Source organism: Artemia franciscana, chromosome 16, assembly GCF_032884065.1.
Source record: "Artemia franciscana chromosome 16, ASM3288406v1, whole genome shotgun sequence".
Lineage (NCBI taxonomy): Eukaryota > Metazoa > Arthropoda > Branchiopoda > Anostraca > Artemiidae > Artemia > Artemia franciscana.
The window spans coordinates 4,734,338-4,753,208 of NC_088878.1; the positions used below are offsets into that span (position 1 = coordinate 4,734,338).

The following is an 18,871-nucleotide window of genomic DNA, read 5'->3' on the forward strand; positions in this document are numbered from 1 at the left end:
CATCATGAAATACGGCGGCTAACAGCGAATTCGACAACTGTTACAATATATTATTAATAATACGCTTTATTAAAAATAATCAAAACAATAACATTAATCCAATAATAAATAATCAAAATAAATAATCAAATAATAATAATCATAATAACAATATATAAAATCAAATAATCAATCAAAAAATAATAATAAATAATATTATTAAAGATAATAATATTATGGATATATAGGCTTTAGGAATAATAAAATTCTATACCTTGGTGCTATGGTGCTTGGATTCTATACCTTCGTTTAAATACCTTGGTGTTATTTTAGATGAAAATTTGTCGTTTCATAAACAAGTGAAAACACTATCGTTAAAAATTTCCCGAAATATTGGTATTCTATCCCGTCTTCGTTATTTGTTTCTTAAAAATATTCTAAAAGCAACTTATTATTTTTTTGTACACCCATATTTTCTTTATTGTATTTCTGTTTGTGCTTCTACTTTTCCATCTGTATTTAAATCTCTCCAAATACTCCAGAATAAAGCAATGAGAATTCTTTTTAAGGTTGAGCATGGATCTTCAGTTAGACACTTATATGGGAATTCAGGAATATATTCTTTGGATCAACTTTATACAATTTCTATTTCTAATATTTGTCATGATTATTTATACAATAGTTTACCTTCAAATTTCTCTGGCATTTTTTCAACTAATTCCCAATTTCATAACTATCCAACCACTCATTGTTCAGATTTTTCATGTGAATTTCGTCCTACATCAAGAGCGGGTTTCAGCATCCGTCATACTGGGTCAAAAATTTGGAACTCAATTCCAATATCAGTACGAGAATGTAGCAATAAGCGAGAGTTTTAAAAATTATTAAAAAAAAATTAACAAAGCAGTGATGAAAATAATTTTTTTCAGAATTAATGAACTTACTATTTATTAAAAAGTTGCAAAGTATAATCGCAAAGTTGAAATTTGTCAAAATTATTGGGTGCGAGGAGTAAAGGTATGACGGATTTATATGTAAGTTATGACGGGTTTTCAAATATTTAATTAAATATCAAATGATTAGGTCTTTGGTGTTTAATATGTTGTGGGGAATTATTTTTTGTTTATTTTTTTGTATATTTATGCTGATGCTGTAGGCTTGTATTTACTTTGGCTTGATTCATTTTTATTTTGTCAGTGCTAAAGTATGCCACCAGACATGTGCACTGGTTTGTCATATTTATTTATTTGTTACAAATAAAAAATTATCTATCTATCTATCTATCTATCTATACATACCATAAGCCAGTCGACTTTCTCTTTCTGCATTTTCTTTCCTCACATTCTCCAATCTTTTATAAGATGTTATAAAAGAGCTTTCAAGATTTGATATCATTAACTCCATTGACTTGGCACCAGCGACAACGCCATCTTTTAACCGGATTTCTGGAAAGATAAAAACATCTATAAGGTCTGCTTCCCTTGCCTTGACTTTCACATGAAATTTTTAAGGGTTTTACTATTTGACAAGGGTATCATCACGATGTCCCTAAAACACCATTAGGTGTCTCCTTTTTACTTGGAAATTGACATGACACAACAATGACCTAAAGTACAAATTGATTTTGTGCGATAAAATTACCTTAAAACGTGAAGAAATCTAAACTCGTGTGTTATTGGGTAAGAAAACTTCAATGGCAGATTTGAAAAAAATATTTTCTAGAAATGCCTATAGTTAAAACCTAGAGGGAGAGGGTTGATTCGCAGTATATAAGGAAAGAAACAAAGAAAGAAAGAAACAAAGAGAGAGAGAGAAAGAGAGAGAGAGAGAGGGAGAGAGAGGGAGAGAGAGAGAGAGAGAGAGAGAGAGAGAGAGAGAGAGAGAAGGGGAGGGAAAATTAGAGGGAAAGAGAAAAGAATCTTACCAGCATTTACGTCCATATCCAGAGTACAAAACAAAGCATCTTCCCACAATGCATTTTCTACACACGCAGTGAGAGCACTAGAAAAATCGCGTAAGTACTCCTTGTATATTCTTGCGCCATCACAAGGATTTTTACTATTGGTCAAAAGTTGGGCTAATTCTTTATAAAGCTTAGACATCTCACTTTCACTAGAAGAGAAGAATGAATAGTACAGAAATACTTTTATGCCATAGACACGTCAAAGATTCCGCGGGATACCTCAACATCATATGATGTACATTAGTTTGGCAAATTACATGCAAAATCATACGTGATATGTAAACAACAACGAAGACCACAGTACCGTTCCATGAGGTTAAAAAGCAAGGAACTATTTTAAATGTCCCGTTTTTAATATAAATATAATTTTATACTCATCGATTTGCTTTGCGTCAAGTCTATTTTTACTTCATTTTTCAGCACATTTTCTTGTAATTTCTTAGTAAAACTGGTTTCTTTTTCAGAAAAAAATATACTGTATATCCTAAAAATGTACTTTCTTGCATGAAAAGTATTAATAATAATACTAGTAATTTATTTATTACCCACAAAAACACTATAAAAGTATTAAAATGTGGAGTAAAAACAATGAAATACCCACAAAAATGTCAAACAAAAAAACGAAAAATAATGACTATAGAAAAGCTGTCGATTTCCATCATTGCAGGTTAATATAAACTTGAATCTCCACGACCATTCTCCCCCTTCCGAGACAAATTCTTGCACAAGACCCTTGTGTGCCACAAGGGTTAAAACAAAAAAATACCTATCGAATTAATTGTGATCAATATTTAGGTATATTTATTCATATTTTTTTTCATTTTATTTTATTTTTATTTTTTGTTTTGTTTTCTATTATTTTATTTTCTTTTTCATTATTTTTGGTTTGGAATAATATTTTATTATTGGACTAAATAATAGTCTATATCTATCATTTGTCGATACAAAGAAAAAGGAAAGCCAATAATGTATCCCACATGTAATCTGGCAAGATTGGCTCAAACACGTTGACTGTCAACTACGAGACAACTCGTGGACTGTTTCCTTTGCTTGGACACCGATTAGGAGTTATCTCGTTATATATTTCTATTCTATATTTTGTCATTCTTGTGCAACTACGATTAATTTTGTAATATATCAATGCGAACAAGGATAGATGGATTATTTGAAGAAGAAAAAAAAAAAAGAAAAAAAAAATCAATACTGGCTTACGTAACAGACAATTTATCTTCCCGTGTTTTTGATGATAATTATGTACTATAATTAAAGCTTTAATAATATAATATGATTAAAGGAAATTGGCTTTTTAGACTTGCAATTCTGGAATTCTGGCAGTCAACATATTAATGGAACTTCGAGCGTAATTTTTTTTAACCAATCATGGTGAAAATTATTCAGAGCAGATTTTTTTTTATTATTGAATCAAAGTATATGGACTACTGGAGCAGCATCTATATTCTCTCTATGCTTAATCTGATCAAAGACACGAAGCTTTCTATTATAGAAAATTATTTGGAACAAGCCTCCATGGAGGGGTCATGGAATCATTAAAAATTTTGAGTATTATTAATTAAAAAGGGTTATTCCATCATTATGTAGCAATGTAATTAATCTGAAAGATATGATCATGGCTACTGGTTTCAAATTTAAAATGACTCAAAAGGTTTCGATTCCTGTCAATAATCAATTGTTGTTGTCCCCTAAAAGGCAATTTTTCTACAGTTCTTGTTGTCCAACTTAGTACTTAATATGATTTTGGACCAAAGATGGCTATGTTGCATTCAAATTTTTATTTTTACATTAATCTAACATAAGTAACTTTAAGGCTCAGAAACATTTGTACTTAACTTTTGACTTATACCTTGGGCCCAAAAAATCGCTGGGAAATTAGCAATTTGCTGAGAAATTGATATGAATACGAAGTCGATCAGATCTATGGTCATTCAAAATCAGTGACACTGATCGTTATCCAGAGAGTAATGAAAACCGATGCTTTCACTTTTAATTTCAGACAATCGGTAAAATTTTCGCGAGTTTTTGGCGAGCTGAAAAATTTTTGGCGAGTTAAGCAGTAGATGGTTTTATGTTAGATAGACTTTTCGGTATGATCATTTTTCCCTGCAAACCCCACCGTGAGGCGCTTCTGGAAAGGTTTACTGCAGAATATTCCTCAGAAGATCAACCCTTAGATTTTCTGCAGCAGCAAACCTAAGGGTTGATCGACTCGATGCCTGGTTGCCTCAGGAGGCAACCTGCAAACCCCACCATGAGGTGCTCCTGAGAAGGTTTACTGCAGAAGATTCCTGGGAAGATCAACCCTTATGTTTACTGCAGCAGCAAACCTAAGGGTTGATCGACTCGATGCCTGGTTGCCTAAGGAGGCAACCTGCAAACCCCACCGTGGGGCGCTCCTGGGAAGGTTTACTGCAGAAGATTCCTGGGAAAATCAACCCTTAAGTTTTCTGCGGCAGTAAATCTAAGGGTTGATCGATTCGATGCCTGGTTGCCTCAAGAGGTATTTGTAGTCCTAAGGTCAAGGTAAGGTAGCAGTGCTCCTTGGAATCCTCTAAATAATCTTTATTCTCTGAATAGATTAGCACGAGGCAAAATGGCAGAAAATGCCACTTTTCTCTGGTGCAATCTCCTTTGCTAATTAAAACCTTTATTAAAAATTGCGAGGCCTCCTAGAAATCATGACCTGACCCCCAACCACACATTCAGACTGAATAAAAATATATGCTGGAAAAAATGTATTTACGTTTTCAAACGACGATTAGGTTATACATACATAAAGGAGCCCATCCTTCGTGGATTTTGTGATATTAAATTCCTGCATAAAATACAGTTAATTTTACAAATTCTACCGGCTTTAAATGAAAGCACCACCTATAACTAGTTTTCACGTGTCTATGATCTACGCAGTTTCCAGTAGGGGCATGTACAAAATTAAACAACTTAAACATAGGCGGAAAATTAGCAAAAAGTAAGCCATAAGCATATGGCACCAAACATTTTAAGAAGGTGAAGCTTTCATTTGAAGTTGTCGTTGTCTTTTGGGGTGAACAGATTGTTGATGTTTGAATTTTTAAGGACAAAAAGCGTTACCGAATTTAACTGACAAGTTTTGCTTATATAGTATCACGTTTCAACATGGCAACACTGACCAAACTATGGCAGTGCCCCAAAAACCTTGATAGTTTCAAAACAACAAAAAGAAAAATCAAAGGAAATGTTTTTAGGTATGGATAGATCTAAGATGGTTCCAAGGGAGGGGGGGGGTGGTTTGGTGTACTTTGTACTTCAAATCATCAACCTGATTTGCATCTATAGATGTAAGCTAGTTTAATAGCAAGAATCACACTTTGTTTTCTTTCACCTTATTTCGTTCGGTTTCATTTTGAGCCTCATAAATTCCAGATATAGTTTATTACATGTTATGCGTGAGGTTTACGACAGTCACGTCTGATGATTAAAAACAAACAAGATTTATGAAAGGCCCTAGATTTTGATTTTAAGCACTAGATTAGATTTTAGATTTTTCATATATTTTGTCGTCACGTTTATTCTAAAAAAGCACAAAAATGGCAAGATATTGGTTTGAAAAGAACAACACTAATTTGGCCCCAAGTATTGCCTACTAAAAATATAAAATATTTTCTTTAAAAAAATACCTGGATAAAATCATTAAATACGACGTAGATATTTTCGAAGACTACGCCGCGTTTCCTTAACGAAAAAATAACAGTTCAAATAGGAAAACTACTTTTACTAGACAATGAAAAAACTGTATATCGTTGTCACTGTTTTTCACTGTCTATTAAAAGAATTTATCCCTATTTGAACTGTTTTTTGTGCATAATTAAATTCGTCCAACCAGTGCCAAAAATAGGAGGCTAATTTTGCAAAACACACACACATGCAAGAAAAGAGTTCTGTGGAAGAAAAATAATAGACTGAAACCACTAAATATACCTACTATGCACGGAAAAAACATGGTTTCGAATAGTCTTTTTTCCTTTTTTTGTAGCTTACAACCCCACCTAGCTTAGTTTTTTCAGGCATTTTGCATTTGACACTATTCCTTAAAATTATGCCCTTTATACTTACTTTGATAAGTCAATCTTGAGTAACTTACGGAAGGAAGTTGAACATTCTTTAACTCAATAAGATACTAACGATATGTAGTATTAGCAGTGCAGTAAATCATACTTTTCATTTTAGCCATAAGTTTGACTATAATGAGGTGCCAGCATGATTCTACCATTGGGAAGTTTTTCAGTATGCAACGATACCGGGAGTTCCACAAGTAATCTGAACCTGAAGATTTATAACTAGCCTGTCCCCAGAGACTGCACAAAAAAGGCTAAGAAATTGCGATATCAGATCTATTTCTGATCAGTTTCGAAACTATAATCCTGTTCTTTTTTTGGGGGGGGGAAGGGCAGCAGTTTTTGATTTTTTTTTGCTCGAAAGATCAATAGGCTTTAATTTTGATAAACTGTTCTTTTAATAGTCAGACTCATATAAATGATGTAACCCATACCGAGCAAGGAGGGGGGACGCTGTTCCATCGTCAGTTTTACAGATTTCTGAAGATGTAATCGAAAACTACATACAATATACAGACACAATTTAAACAACATACCTTTAACATAGTTTTTTTTTTGCCGCAAGTAATAGCCATGTTTGCAAAAGATATCAAGAATTTCATCAGTAATCTGAACCCGAGGATGTGAAACTGCTCTAATCTAACCTGACTTGAGAGGGCGTGCAAAAAGGGTAATAAAAGTGCGATTTCAGATCTATTTTTGTTCGGTAACGTATCTAGGATAGTTTTTTTTTTGATGGGGGGAGGAGTACCAAGAGCGAAAGTTTTCATAAACTTTTTTGCTCGAAGGATCAATAGGCTTTATTTTTGATTAACTATTTCCTGTAGTTGTCATGATCCAAACCATTCCGAACAAAGAGGGAGGGAGGGGGGCTTCTCCGTAGTCAGCTCACATATTTTGTGTATACCTGTATACCTGTAACATAGTTTTTTCCCGCAAACAATAGCCATTTTCCAATCCAATGTTTTGCGAAAGCAATTCAGTGCTTCTTGGAAAGCTTCACCGCGGTAATAAAAGCTTCCTGCCTCATAAACTTTCCTGCTACCCAAAAGATGGTCAGCAAACATACAACTAATCACCTAGAAAAATATAATCTTTAACACATGTTTGTGGAAAAGCATATACTTTACATAAAAATTCATAGAAACTATAAGTTATACCAAAATAGATAATACTAAACAAAATTTAAACTAAACATAATTTGTAACTCTTTAAAGAAGAGTTTATGATAAAAAAAAGACACAACTAGTACCTACGTAATTACGAAATAGTTACCACCAAAATACGTAAAGCTTAATGAAAGTTTTAGAATGTAAATATATATTAAGAATATACAAAACAAAAATATTCTAAGAATTTGCATAAAAGGAATGAGAAACTAGATAGTTGCGAAACAGATACCATCAAAATATATAAGAATATACAGTGCCAAATAAAATTAATGTTACAAAATTATTTACAAGCGAATCTTGGGTTTCTAACAATTTGCCTTTCCGACCGGTTTTATTTTATAGCAAGCAGACCCTAAGATACGACGCTTGTTGTTTTCATTTGAAATACTTCATGGTCTTCAGAAGAACTTGGCTAAAGGGCAAAAAAAACTTTATAGCAAGATTAGGGGAACCGTTATATCATATTGATAAAAACAAAAACAAAACTAAAACAAAACTAAGAATATATGAAGGGTGAAAATATGTTTGGTGAAAAAACTGTAGGTGAAAAACTGTAAAAAAAAAGATATAATGTCAATTTTAACTACCTAGCCTCTGACATGAGTCAAATTTTCCTTCAATACCTCAATCCCAATACCTCAATCCTTCAATAAACAATCAAGAGAGATAAAACTCTAAAAAAGAAAACTTCAAACGGGACGACGGCCAGTAAAATTAAAAGACTAAAACAACGCGGATATTTGGCCTATATAAAACAAGGCGTCTTCAGTACAAGATAGAAAATTAAAAGAAAACTAATCTAAAAACAAATAAAAACCACCACCAAATATAATAAATACAATTGTCGCTACTTATCCACGTAGGGAAAAACCCTACGTGGATAAGTAGCGACAATTGTATTTATTATATTTGGTGGTGGTTTTTATTTGTTTTTAGATTAGTTTTCTTTTAATTTTCTATCTTGTACTGAAGACGCCTTGTTTTATACAGGCCAAATATCCGCGTTGTTTTAGTCTTTTAATTTTACTGGCCGTCGTCTCGTTTGAAGTTTTCTTTTTTAGAGTTTTATCTCTCTTGATTGTTTATTGTCATGTCTGGCCAGTTCGGCTTAAGAACTTTCACTCAATCCTTCAATACAAGTTTGACGTCGTCTGATTAAATCGATATTTTAAAGCCCCGTTCACAATAATATTTTACTAGTACCGAGATTCAATTGCCACTAATTTGAACCAATTAGTTTTTTTTATAGAACTTTTTGATTGACTGAAAGATCCTGCAAGAAATTCTGATTGGCTCAAATTAACGCTAGTTAAATGTCGGTTTTAGTAAAAACATGGTTAGGGGGAGAGCCATGAATCGGTTTGGCGTATCCTGTAGAGCAGCTCGGTCTTGGCAAGTAAAAGTGAAAAGACAATATGTGCGTTCAATACTATCAAACGTGAACTATCAAAAACCTGAACTATCAAACGTGATAGGGCCGAGAGAACGGCCCGGATATATTGAATTTACAATGAATGAAAACTAACAATATGAAATATCAAATGAGAAAGACCAATACGGGCAACTAAGGCAAAGGACATTGCTAAATTGTCCTAAGTAATCAAAATCCAAAATTCGGTTTGTAAAAACAAATACGGTTAGAAGAAATGCCATAGCGGGTATCAACACGAGACAAAAATGAAAATGAAGAGCGAAGACACGTGTGGTTAGAAGATATGCGAAAACATGGCAATAAAATGTGACGAGAAATTCGTTAGAAGAAAATAAAGTTTTTGTCCCACCACCTGAACAATTAATAAATCTACAGCCCTGGACCATCATGTAAAACTAGACCAATAAAGTCAGCTAAAGCAAAGGACATTTGCAAATTGTCTGAAGTTACGAAAATCCAAAACGAAGAAGAAAGAAAAATGGAGTTAGAAGATAGGCGACTAAGAGAATCAAAACTTACCAATATCATGATTGGGTGGGATTTTGACATGGATAAGGTTAGGTCATCAATGCTTACCATGCCTTTGTTAAGAAAAGAAAGGTTCGGCGTTACGTTTCTTCACAATGATAAGAAGCAAGCCAAGGCAAAATTTAAAGGTCCATCGAAAAAAAAGAAAACGTGACTTCACAAAGGTGCTAGGGTGGCTATATCAAGCATGTGGTGACGTCATGACACTAAGAAAAGGCTCAAATTGTCAGCAGTTAGAAGACAAGCGACAATGAGAATCCAAATATAGAAACCTGCCCCGTACCGAATGCGGGGTCCCGGCACTTTTAATATATTCCCCATAAACTAGACTCAAAAACCGACCAAGACTACACTGCCTGTCCATAATACAAATAATACAACAACGGGTAAAACAACAAGGAATATTTTAAGACAATAAAATATTTACTTCGGCTCTATGTCTAAGAATCTACATCAGCAAAGCAAGTAGTTGAATATAAAATTAGGCTTACAATAAAATAATTGACAATTAAAACTAAAATAAAAACTAGTACAGTTCAAACATCGTTACTTGAAGGAACTGTGGAGGGTTATTGTAAATCTAATTTAATATTAGCTATTTGCTTTGTTGATGATGGACCTAAAATATAGAACCAAAATATTCAAATAGTGAAAATTCAGTGTATTAAAACAATTCCTAGTCGTTTTCTCTTCGTTTATTTGTAATATGTTATGAACGATTTTTAACAACAAGTCTTTATTTTAGTTACTTATCACTCCATTTATTTATTTTTTTAACTAAAAAACGCAAAATGATTATTTTTTGTTGTTGATGGGATTTTTGCCCTCGAAAACAACTGCCTTCAGAGAATTCTGAATATCGACCGGAGGGGATCACGTCACAAACCAGATAGTCCAGTCTATCCCAGGCCAGCCCATAGTTACGGACGTCATTCGGCAACGAAGGCGGTGATCACCTTTGCATATGATTGGTATGAAGCACGATAGGATTCCAAGACAGATCTTGGAGTGGCAACCTCAGGGAATCCAAAGGATAAGGAGCGACCCAGCTCAATAGTAACCGAAACTCTAAAAAGTGGAGTTTTGATACCAATAGCTACATCAAAAGAATCGCATTTTAATGCTGATTTTAAATATATAAAGTTTCATCTAGTTTAGTCTTACCCATCAAAAGTTACGAACCTGAGAAAATCTGCGTTATTTTAGAAAATAGGGGGAAACACCCCCTAAAAGTCATAGAATCTTAACGAAAATCACACCATCAGATTCAGCGTATCAGAGAATCACAGATGCTTGTTTATTTTTTTGTTTGTTTGTTTTTTTTTGTTTTTTTTTCCCAGGGGTGATCGTATCGACCCAGTTTTCCTAGAATGTTGGGAGAGGGCTCATTCTAACGGAAATGAAAAGTTCTAGCGCCCTTTTTAAGTGACCAAAAAATTAGAGGACACCTAGGCCCCCTCCAACGCTAATTATTTTCCCAAAGTCAACGGATCAAAATTCTGAGATAGCCATTTTATTCAGCGTAGTCGAAAAACCTTATAACTATGTCTTTGGGGACGACTTACTCCCCCACAGTCCCCGTGGGAAAGGCTACAGGTTACAAACTTTGACCAGTGCTTACATATAGTAATGGTTATTGGGAAGTGTACAGGCGTTTTCAGGAGGATTTTTGGTAGGGGGGAGGGGTTGAGAAGAGGGGGATATGCTGGGGGAGCTTTCCATCGAGGAATTTGTCATGGGGGAAGAAAATTTCCATGAAGGACTTACTAGCATTACTTAAAAAAACAATGAAAAAATAAATATGAAAAAGTTTTTTCAGCTGAAAGTAAGGTGCAGCATAAAAGGGCTGCTTCCTCATCAACGCTCCGCTCTTTACGCTAAAGTTTTTTACTGGTTTAAAAAGAAGAGTTGAGAGAAAGAGTCAAACTTTGGCGTAAAGAGCGGGGCGTTGATGAGGAAGCAGCCCCTTTCATATACGAAGTAATTTCTGTTCGTTTTAAGGTTTAATGTCACTCCTTAGTTTCAGTTAAAAAAACTTGTTTTTTTTTTATTTCATCCACAGGAAAGGTCGACCGAAGAACACCTTGCGTCACACTTATCAATGGACCCGTCCAATATTCACAGGACGATCCAACCCCAATGATTGGGAGGCGGCGTACATGCGTGATGACTAGCGGCTCTTTGTGGATGTACTGGGTGCCTCTGGTGGCACAGGAGGATCTAAGGTCTAAGGCAAGGTTGATGGCACATGAAAACCATGAAACTACCAAAGATACTTGAACATACAAAATGTAGGGTACATTGTGGATTCTTAGGTGGTTGGGGTCTAAGCCTCAGTTCAAAAAATCCTGTTCTGAGTAATGTTCTAATAAATTTTTAATTAATATGTTGCCATTGCTATTTAATTTATTTATCATCAGTTTTTTATTCTAGTTTAAATGAAAGATAAATGAAAAATTCGTAAATTTTGTTTTCAACAAAAATCCTTTCACGATTCAAATATTCCATATTTTTTACTTATTGTACAGCTTGAAAGCAAAATGATTGGGAAAGGGATTGGACAAATACTATTCAGTGTAGGCCGAACAGTGAGTTTAACATTTTGATAGAAAATGTCTCTTACTCATTTCTGAAGTATCGCTGGCCTACCCTCTCTCAATTTTTTCGATAAAAGGGATTTGATTTCCTACTTTTTTCAAACTCTTCTCAAAAAAGTTGAGGATCTAACGAACTCTGTAATTTCATTTCTCCAATAATTCACTTGCGTGAATTTAATTTTCATTGTGCCTTAAAACTGCCTGTTCCGTAGTCACCTAAACATATTTGTATTTGTTTACAAAAGGTGTATGTCGTCCCTATTGCTCTTAAAAGGTTGTGCCTGACGTTTTCAAAATTTTGAAATAATTGCCAAAATCGTTTGTAAAGTCAGATGCAAAGGGAGGGCCAGCAAGGTAGAATATGTTCAATAGCCCTTCAGTCACCCAGATCTACATAATCCTGCTCATACTCCCTTTAAGAACAGCTTAGCAGACTAATTTTGGCATATGCCCAGACGTGTGACAATGCCAGATACGACAGACGTAACCGCAATAACATTCGTACTGAAAAGACTAAAAAATAAAACTTACTTTCTTTTCTTCTATTTTGTCTTCAAAACAGATAAGCGCCTCTAGATAAAGATTGTGCTTCATAACAAGTTCTTTAAGTTGTTCAAACCGAGAAGGGCCACATTTAGCTAGGGCTTGAACGGCACGATCATAACGACAAAGAAAAATATCAATTGTATAACGGCGATCATTTTCATCTTTTCTCTCCAAGTCTTGTAAAAATGGTAAAAACTCTTTTGGATCCTGTAAAATGAAAATCTATTTTATGAAGTTATATTACTTGTCACTAGTTTACGGCATTACGCCAAGCTATGTCATAAACTGTTGTCACACGTCATAGATATCATAATGTTTCGGTAAATATACCCATACCATGGAGTGTTACCAATCAAATAAAGCGTGTATATCCATTTTATTGTTCATTTCATTATATCGATGTTATAATGTTTATGTTTATAAAGTGTTTATATACATTATGTGGTCTCACAATGTTTATATAGAGTTTGAAGATGTTTACAAGAGTGTTTATGTCATCATACAGTCTTTGTCATGGAGTTCTGGTCATTATCACTGACCGTGAATTGCGTGATCGCAACTACTCCTACAGCTACTCACAACTCATTATACCACCAGTCCGTCACAGGCCAACACAAAAGAACATACTACTTTATGCCAACTAGCATGAAAATAAAGCCATCGCTGCTACCCATGCAAAACAGCGATTGTTCTGTTTGGTTGAGGTGGGAGTTTGTAAGTTTCTTGTTTGGGATTTTACCCAATGACGATTTTAATGGTATGATTTTTGTTTAGATCTGATGCTCTTTTCAAGGGGTTTTAGGCTCTTTTTCAAAATTCCTGTAATTTGTTTTTCAAAACAACATCTTACTATTCACACAAATCGAGATAAAAGTTACCCTTCTTGAATTAGCTACATATGGCAATTTTTTCTCACTAGACAAATCTTTTTTTAAGTGTTTAAAATTTTTTAGTTAATGTTTTAAGTTAAATTTTGTTCTAAATTTAAAGTTAAATTTAGGAACGGGTAGTCCTCCCTATAAGGTTCCAGTTTCTTCTCAATCCTTTCTTATGAACTCTTTCCGCCCAATTTATGACCCACATGGATGGCCAATAGCACCATCCAATTTCAAATACCAAAGACGGCCATTACAACCCCAGAAAGTGGAATCAAACCTAATTTTTCGTCCAGCTTGTTGCTAGATATGCGACCAGATGAAAGAAGACAAATCTTAACCTTACAAAATCACATGGCAAACATTCAACAAAACTTCCATAGTATTTCGAGCGCCTACGTTAAGAGGGCCATGCTTGATTACTGTTAGTACCATGGCATTTAATGTTTTGATTATGGTTATGGTTAGAAAATTTATCTTCCTTATTTCAAAAGAAAATTCGTTAAACACCCTTCAACTGGGCTACTCTAGAAATTAATAACTTCAAGGCTTCCACCATCACTACTAATAATACAGTATTTCGAGCGCCTACGTTAAGAGGGCCATGCTTGATTACTGTTAGTACCATGGCATTTAATGTTTTGATTATGGTTATGGTTAGAAAATTTATCTTCCTTATTTCAATAGAAAATTCTTCAAACACCCTTCAACTGGGCTACTCTAGAAATTAATAACTTCAAAGCTTCCACCATCTCTACTAATAATACCACCCAGATAAGTGAATCTACCCATTTCCTTAGACAACCTCTTCGCCCTCATTTCTTCCTAATCTAAGCAACTTGACCGTCCTTAGACAACCCTACCCATTTCCTTAGACAAGATTTTCACCCTTATTTGTTCCTATTCTAAGCACCCTAACCGTCCTTAGACAACCCTACCCATTTCCTTAGACAACCTCTTCGCCCTCATTTGCTCCTAATCTAAGCGACCTAACCGTCCTTAAACGACTCTACCCATCCCCTTAGACAACCTCTTCGTCCTCATTTGTTCCTAATCTGAGCGACATAACCGTTCCTATATTAATTTCAAAACCCATTCTTGCACTCTGTACTCTCAAAATCCCAAATATTTACTCATCACACTAACATGTTTATTTATGACACTCTAATCATTTGCATCACCTAAGTCAATGAGAGATTTAGTTTCCCACTTGAGTATATTTTATTTTAATGATTGTATAAACATCAACAACAAGACGAACAATAGGAAATTCTTTTTTCAAGACAGCGAAATTCTATATTTGGATGAATATTTCGGTCCTATATCAAAGGGCCGTCCTCAGCACAACACAAGAAAAATTATAAAAGAGAAACTTACACTAAATTGCGAAACATAAAAGCTAAAAATGTTTTTGAAAACTTTTTAAATCAGCCCTAGCATCATTACTGAAAAGAAATTTAACCCTGACTTAAGGACAATGACTGTAAGATCAAAGAAAATTAATGTTACATATATGACATTATATCCACCCATGTCGTAAATTTAATTCAAAAGAAGGTGTCTCTTTAGTACCCAGCAAAAACAAAGTATACATTTTAACTTTGACAAGAACAGCATCGTCTTTTCACAGTCGAAACCCATTAAAAAAAATAATTTTTGCCCATTTTATTTTGTGGCATTTTATGTGAAATTTTTATTCAATTTTAGAGTTTTTTCAAAATGAGAAAAATATACTGAGCAGATATATACAAAATACAAAAAAAGTAATGTGTGATCAGAACTAAAAAAATTCCACTTTTTCTTTCACTCATGCAAAAATGAGAAGAATCTTCCCATTTCCAGGACAGGGAAGAACCCGATTCCTGTAACATGAAAATCTATGTCACAATTTCGTGTTCAATGTCACAGATTCATGACATAATATGAGTCATGTCAGAGACTGTCTTGCGAGAATAAAAAAAATCTGAGGATAAAAAAAATTCTATGTCTAAACATTGTTTTTAATAAACATTGCTTTTAAGCTATAAAAGTTTTTTAAAAGTAAAAACCCACTATATAACCGTAGCAAAAGATATTTAAGCGATTCAAGCAATAGGCCGGATAGCAATAGATGAAAATTGATCAGCTTTTAGTAAGACTTTCAGAAAAGTTAAAGGCTTACCAAGGAAAGCTTGCACTCTTTTCACAAGTTGACGTGTGTACTATATCCGAGAATAAATTTTGGCTCAAGGCAAGGGCTTCAAGAAATAGGTTTAGTCTCAAAGCCTGGGCTCCATACTTCCTGCTGTCGGCTTCAACTTCAAACAAGCATTACGCAAAATTATTGCCTCTCTCTTTGTCAAATTTAATAAAATATAAAGCTTTTGATAGTTATTTGTTTAAATTTTGTAGTTTCCACAATCCATACAAAAAGATGTACTATGAATTTTGGTTACAAACTATAATTCTTGGGGAAATAATGTCATGTAATCCCTATCTTTGAACTAAAAATATGATCTTGAAAGATAAAAGATTATGTAATAAATCTTTCAACGAAGAAATAAAATTGAGCTAAAATTGAGCTAAAATTAAAGTAAAACAGTTCAAAATAGGGATGATACCTTTTTATTGACAGTGAAATATAAAATTATTTAACTGGATATTTCGAACACATATACAGTGTTCATCATCAGCAGTAAAACAGTAAAACAGTTTTACTGCTGATGATGAACACTGTATATGTGTTCGAAATATCCAGTTAAATAATTTTATATTTCACTGTCAATTAAAAGGTATCATCCCTATTTTGAACTGTTTTACTTTCGTCATGGAAAGGCAGTGTGGTCTTCGAAGTTATCTGAGCTAAAATTGAGCAACGCACCAAGTTAAATTAAAAAATTGATGACAACCCTGCTTCGACGCAATCTAACAAAATAAACATTACAATATTCGGAGTTGAATAATGCACAACACCTTTCTATCCTTCTTCAAAAATTTATGTATGAATCGTTCTATACAAAATTTTCTAAGTACCGAAATTGGCAAACAATTGCCACGACTTAATGAGCCCTTAAACATCTCTTTATGATACTTCAGCGCCCAACACGACAAAAAAAAAAAAAAAAGAAAAAAAAGAAACATCACTGAAAAAGCATTTCGCTTGTTGTTCAAGATGGAGGACTTTAATTCTCCTAAATGTGGTTTTCAGGTTGGGGTTGAGGATTCCAATGGTTCAGTTTTTGTTTCCATTTGACACTAATTTGCAGAGTTTGTATTTTATTTTATGTCTCTTGACTTTGTTTTTGCAATGAACTTTTATCATGAAGAATCGAAACAATAGCTACAATTCCTGAATCAGATTCAAATAGCGATTCTTGTTCATTTGACAATTATATTTCTTAAAAATATTTCTCTAAATTTCTATTACTTCTTAGCCAAATACACTCGTGTATGTGTGTTCACAAAATGTACCCAGCAGAGAGGCTCCAAGGTTCAATCCCCCCCCCCAAAAAAAGCTTTATATTTTACCATATTTCTGGGAGAATAAGAATAATTAAAAAATAAGTGTTTATTTTTATCTCGTAATTTGAAATAACATCGTAAACCGAGATAAAATTTTAACCAAAATAACAGTTACCGTATCTGAATTGGGTTCAAATGCCCAATGCTTCCTTGCTTGACAGCTTTTTCAAAACCATTTTTAATTTTCCGTTTACTATAAGCTAAAATTTGTTCTTAATCATGGTTGTTCTTATCATGGTTTGTTCTTATCATGGTTGCCCCCTAAGGGGGCAACCATGATAATTTTATCTTATATCATTTACCGAGAATAGTTTTTTCACATTTTGAATATATTCTAAAATCAAGACAAAATCACACATAAAATACCACAAAATCATCCACAAATGTCACAAAATGGGCATGGCAGGACATAAGCATCGATGAGATATTCCCACTGCTGATATATCATTGTCTAACTTAAGCTGTGATTCCCAAAGCGGTCCAGGAGGACCTCAAGGGGTCCAAGGGAGACTCAACGGCTGTCTATGGTGGTGTGTCAAAAAATAGGGGTTCACAATTCGTAAACAGAGGTCCACGAAAGTTGATCTGGTTTAGATAGTGAAAAACTAAACCGGTGGCTTGATTTCACCTATGAATGTAGGCTGATGATATCATCATTGATATCAACATATGATATCAATGATGATATCATATGATGATATCAACAGACTATGAACTGTTGGCTTGATTTCACCTATGAATGTAGGCTGATGATATCATATGATATCAACAGGCTATGGACTGTTGGCTTGATTTCACCTATGAATGTAGACTGATGATATCATCAATGATATCAACAGGCTATGAACTGTTGGCTTGATTTCACCTATGAATGTAGGCTGATGATATTTTAAGTAGCTCAGCGACTGTTACTTGAAAAATGGTAACCATAATACAATATACAGTAGCGATAAGTTTGACTGACGGATTACATCTTCAATTTATGATGTATTCATCAATTATATGATGAATGATATGTTTATCAATGTTTCGAATACATGCTCAGCCTATTTGTATAATGTAATGAAGATGATCAAGATTTCCAAAAATTGCTCTTAGATGCTGAAGTACGCTGGTTATTACAAGGTGCATATTTGAAAGACTTTACTCAATTTTCTAATCAGTTTAAGAATTTCTGAAAAGTAAAAAATCTAAACTTAAAATCTTCACCAATTAATTGATTGAATTTAGTAGAGAGTCTGATCAATTTAGAGGCACACATCGCGTATTTGACTGATTTGTTTACAAAATTTAATGATATTAGCCTACAATTACAAGGAGGTAGCGACAATTCAAAAAATAAATATTAACAAAGGCTGCAATTTCAGCTTTTCTTAGAAAATTGAAACTTATTAAGTAAATTAATAGCACGAATTTTCTCGGTTTTCAAACTTGTCACAGACAGAATATCTTGATCAGGATGTTCTGACATATGTTCAAAATAATTGCCCAGCATTTTTTCAATTAGCTATGAAAAAATCATGTGATGGTTTTTTTCAAATTGATTTTCGTTTGAATTAAAATCAACTTGGTGACCTTTTTTCAGAATTGTATAAAAAGGATGTCATTTCACTTGTTGATAGACAATCATCCATCATCCATCATCCATCCATCCTAGGGCAGAACTAAGGTTGGAAACATGAGTAAAGGTAATTCAAATAGTCTTTCAGTTCTAAGAGCCATTTGAAGGCAATTGGAGACCCTAAATAAAAAATTTTCTAAAATTTATGACTGATCATATCCACGGGTGATCATGATCATATGAACACCTGCATCATCACATTTGAAGATATTCTGATGACAGATGTACCACCATAGATCATAAATCCATTTGACTAAAAAGAAGTGGAGAATGTGATACTACAAGAGGAGCTACTCAAGCATAGAACTACTGAGGAGATAAAGCTGAAATTAGTTTCTGAGACCACACTGGCTCCTGATTTCTCTCTTCTTTACGGTTCTCTCGTCCTCCTAAAGTTGAAATAAAAAAGAGTATCAAATATTTTGGCTGCAGGTAGAAATAACCAAATATATCCAGCACTGGGGGATTTTTGTATCCTGCTGAAAAATCCTTTTGTAGCCCCCCCCCTCTCCAAAAAAAATCCTGTATACGACCCTGACTGTGCATAT

The 18,871-nt window shown here is 33.9% G+C and overlaps 1 protein-coding gene across 3 annotated transcripts in view; it reads right to left on the reverse strand.

Moving 5' to 3' along the window:
- The window catches only part of LOC136036935 (elongator complex protein 1-like), a 182,043-nt gene that overhangs the window by 21,925 nt on the left and 141,247 nt on the right, over positions 1 to 18,871 (reverse strand). For all 3 annotated transcript variants that reach the window (XM_065719323.1, XM_065719322.1, XM_065719324.1), the window contains 4 exons: positions 12,312 to 12,533; positions 6,967 to 7,130; positions 1,904 to 2,091; positions 1,278 to 1,424 (listed from right to left, as the gene is read on the reverse strand). In XM_065719323.1, coding sequence (XP_065575395.1) covers positions 1,278 to 1,424; positions 1,904 to 2,091; positions 6,967 to 7,130; positions 12,312 to 12,533 — 721 coding nt within the window. The remainder of the gene's footprint in view (positions 1 to 1,277; positions 1,425 to 1,903; positions 2,092 to 6,966; positions 7,131 to 12,311; positions 12,534 to 18,871) is intronic.